Source organism: Scardinius erythrophthalmus (genome assembly GCF_964197995.2).
Source record: "Scardinius erythrophthalmus genome assembly, chromosome: 24".
Lineage (NCBI taxonomy): Eukaryota > Metazoa > Chordata > Actinopteri > Cypriniformes > Leuciscidae > Scardinius > Scardinius erythrophthalmus.
Genome location: NC_138244.1, coordinates 2,798,364 through 2,802,666, shown reverse-complemented (window position 1 = coordinate 2,802,666; position 4,303 = coordinate 2,798,364). Strand labels below are relative to the sequence as shown.

Genomic DNA, 4,303 nt, shown 5'->3' with positions numbered 1-4,303 from the left:
AAATTGGGAAGCCTGAGATTGAGACGTTAGCAAATAAATAATTCAGAAAGCACAAATAAATAAGGAAAACAGTTGATATTGTGTGTGTGTGTGTGTGTGTGTGTGTGTGTGTGTGTGTGTGTGTGTGTGTGTGTGTGTTCTCTGTTCCTCATATTTCTTCACAGTTGAAGACACTATTCTTCGCTACCGCTTCAACACACTGGAGGATGAACACACACTGGGTTTCTACGGCATTAAACATGAGGATCATATTATCGTATTGCACCGTAGAAGTATGCGTTATTTACACTAGTATTTGACATTATTAAAAGCATTTATTTATAATCTTAAACTGACTGAACTTTTCACTTCAGTCTCCGTTAGAGGGAAACGCCCGAGAGACTCTTCTCCTGTTCATGAGTCGACAGGTCAGCTTCACAATCCCACAAATGCTTGTTTTCTCTATCAGTGGATTTGCATTACACACATTTATACAATAACATGTTTACAGCGTTTACACACATCAGGCCTTTTCTGTTGACATTTTTTTTCTTTTTTCTGAGTTTTGTGCTTCATTTTGTGGCAATATAACTTGAAACTTTATTATGATGAGTGTAAAATACTTTTGATTATTGTGTTCGCTGTTTCTTCACAGTTAAAAACTCTAAACTTGACGACTCTGATCTCAAGACACTGGAGGATGATCACACACTGGGTTTCGGCATTAAACATGAGGATGAAGTTACAGCAGCAGAGACAGCGTCCAGTGGACGTATGCATTACACTAGTATATGAAATTATCAAAGCATTTATTTATAATCTTAAACTAACTGAGCTTTTCATTTCAGCCCTCTTACCGTCATTAAGGTGGCGATATTCTTGGTCGTCAGGTCAGTTTCTCTTCTGAGTGTAAAGTCCACAAATGCTTGTTTTCTCCATCAGTGGTTTTGCATTACACACATTAATAAAGGCACTGATAGACAGATCTGAGGCAAACAATCATAATCTCCACATCGTCTCACAGTGTCAGGTCTCTCTGAAGAGAAATATATAAGAATATCCAGGACTGAATCTAGAGTTAAATATGAGCTCTTAACATGTAAATGCATTAAAGTCACTCTGAATTCAGAGAGGAATCTTAAATCATGTTCCAGTATTAAACACTGATAAAACACATAATCCATTATAAATATATTCATACTGTCCTCTACATAATATAAATGTAAACTTTATTATGATGAGTGTAAAACATGTTGAATTATTGATCCTTCATACAATTAAAGTTAAAGGAACAGATTGACAGATTCACGACACGATATTATTCAGTTTCTGACGGATGTTTTGTTCTGCTCCACATCAGCTCACAAAAGAAGAAGAAGACGTCCTCCAAGAATAATCCATCCACCAGAAGATGAAGATAAAGTAATTCCCAGGTCCCAGTCTATGGAAAATTTATTATTTGACATGAATCAGCCTCAGCTGGAACTCAGTGAATAATGTTGAATAATGTTGTGTATTGTAGTTCAGCCTCTCATAATCATCACATCAATCACATGTGTGTTTATATCAGGTCAGTGTGTGTGTTTACTGTTGATCATATGTGTGTTTATATAAGGTCAGTGTGTGTGTTTACTGTTGATCATATGTGTGTTTATATAAGGTCAGTGTGTGTGTTTACTGTTGATCATATGAGCTCCATCTAGCGAGGAAACGGATCTGCTCGTGCGCGAGGTCAAAGCCCGCAAGGAGACCATCTACGGGACAAGCCGGATTCACCATATCTTTATGTACACAATAATAATCTTTTACATTGTAATCCTTATATTTCTAATATTTGGCATGTTTGTGTGCCACTGTGCGTCCCTGTGTGTGTAATAAGCAGAGAGAGTGTGTGTGTGTGTAATAAGCAGAGTGTATGCGTGTTGTGGACCCGCCTATAGGCGTACATTACTAACGCGCTCTTTAAATAACAAAAAAAATATTGCATCTATTTCTGTTGCCTCAAAATAGCAATGCACCAACAATGCGCCAGAACACACACCTCGTTCTCAGACCAGCACGACCATGGACGAACAAATGGGCACAAATGCATTTGCTATTTTTGTCTCAGTGAATGCATTGTCTTAGTCTGGCAGCGCCGCCGCTAGCTTAGCTTAGCATAATGAATGGAATCCTTTGTTGCCGGATAGCATGTCGTGAGTAAAAGTTATCCAAAAAAACAAAAACCTAATTACTTCTTGTGGCCTGCGTATTCACACATGTCGTGAGTAAAAGTGATTAAAAAAATCCCCCAACTTCCATCAACATACCAGCGTGAATATACGTGAATATTAACTGGTATTAGTATTCAGGTGTTGCGTGATATCTCTGCACCCTGACTAAGACAATGAGACAAAAATGCATTGCCCACCTACAGTATCTAAATGTGGGGAGACGGTGAATAAGCCCTATTTAAACGGTGGCGTGTTCCTTTAAACAGCGTGGCGCAGGACGTGAGAATGAAAACTGCGTCGGACTGAAACTAGCAGAAAACACTTGGTCGCGCGAGGCGCTGCATTGTGCCGGGTGTAAGATAGGGCCATAGTCTTAAAAGTGACCAAATTCTCGTTTTCTCTATTGAACTGCTTTTATATTAGGAAGACGTGCTTCAACTAAACTACATAGACTATATTATTTTATAAATAATATATATTTATCCATTTTGTATATCTTACACGATTAAACATTAAACCCCACAGGAGCACTAGTCAAGTGTCAGTTTATGCTCAAAGTTTTAACCAGGGTTTTATACCCAGCAAACACGTTTCTCTCAAAGTTATGAACAAACGTTCTTCCAGTAACATTAATAGACCGTTCGTTCAATGTTATCTGTTTTTTATGATGTTCTCAAAACATTAGAAATAGTCTCAATATCAGGCTATCATCATATGCTTTACTGCACATGTGATTTACTGAATGCTGGTTTGTTTGCATTTGTACTGTTGTTTTATTCTTCATAATTGTGTTATTGTTGAACTCTCTCCAGTGCATTGCTATAATACTCATGTCCACTAGGTGGCGCTGATGTGTTCACATGTTCAACTGATGTAAGAGCTGTGTGGAAGAAGACAATATAGTTGAGTAAAGTGAATGCTGAGCTTCTGCTTGTGTCTGTCAGCTTTCATTCCTCCTTCAACATGACATTTCTCTGATGAACACATATAGTGTAATAACAGGCTCTCTATGATGCTGTATGACTGACATTTCTCTTCTTATGAGCATTAACAGTGGAAAAGTGCATAGGTTTTGTTTGTGATGAAAGGTTTGAAGCCACAGTTTGTCTACAAAAAGGGCATAAATGAGCTTTATTATTATTAATCTTAACACTGAATGATCACAGAATTGCACTGGTTGCCGCTCGCATCAACTTCAAGTCTCTGGCGTTTGCCTACAGAACAACCCCTGGCTCTGCTGCCTCTTACCTAAACTCATTACTTCAAATATACATTAAAGGGATAGTTCACTTTGAAATTAAATTTTGGTATGTTTTAGCTTACCTCAAGGGCATCCAAGATGTAGGTGTCTTTTTTTCCGCAGTAGTTTCAATTTGGATATTTTTAGGTCAAACCGTTCTTGTCTGTCAGTCATATAATGCAGGTCTGTGGTCACTGGCTCAAAACACAAGCACAGAGTCCAAATTAAAACAATTCCCCATCGTCCAAATTAAACAATTCCCCATCGTAAGTACACATTGATGGCCTAAGACACGAAACGAGCGGTTTGTGTGAGAAAACGAACAGTATTTATATCTTTGTTACCTCTTATACACAGCCACGTCCAAATGATCTGAGGGCGCCGGCGGGTATAGATATATACACTAGACGTCGCCTTGGCTACTGCAGTTCATTGGAACGAAACCGTAGCCAAGGCGACATCTATGTATATATATCTATACCCGCCCGCGCCCTCAGATCATTTGGACGCGGCTGTGTTCAAGAGGTACAACGATATAAATACTGTTCGTTTTCTCACACAAACCGCTCGTTTCGTGTCTTAGGCCATCAATGTGTACTTACGATGGGGAATTGTTTAATTTGGACGATGGGGAATTGTTTTAATTTGGACTCTGTGCTTGCTCTTTGAGACAGTGACCACAGACCTGCATTATATGACTGACAGACAAGAACGATTTGACCTAAAAAATCGTTTTTTTCTATTTGCATGTGTTTTTTTTCTATTTGCATGTGTTTTTTTCTGTTTGCATGTGTTTTCTTCATTTGCAGCGCGTTGAGCTCTCTCGGCCACCGTACAGTTCTGACCAGCAGGAGTCGCCAGAGTGGCGCTG

General features: G+C 38.8%; 1 protein-coding gene across 1 annotated transcript in view; it reads left to right on the top strand.

Moving 5' to 3' along the window:
* LOC308684274 (uncharacterized protein) overlaps positions 1-3,120 on the top strand; it is a 3,450-nt gene extending 330 nt beyond the window's left edge. The window contains exons 2-6 of the mRNA XM_081355390.1: positions 165-272; positions 354-407; positions 635-751; positions 828-869; positions 1,340-3,120. Coding sequence (XP_081211516.1) covers positions 165-272; positions 354-407; positions 635-751; positions 828-869; positions 1,340-1,476 — 458 coding nt within the window. The 3' untranslated portion in view covers positions 1,477-3,120. The remainder of the gene's footprint in view (positions 1-164; positions 273-353; positions 408-634; positions 752-827; positions 870-1,339) is intronic.
* Positions 3,121-4,303: the final 1,183 nt, after the last annotated feature.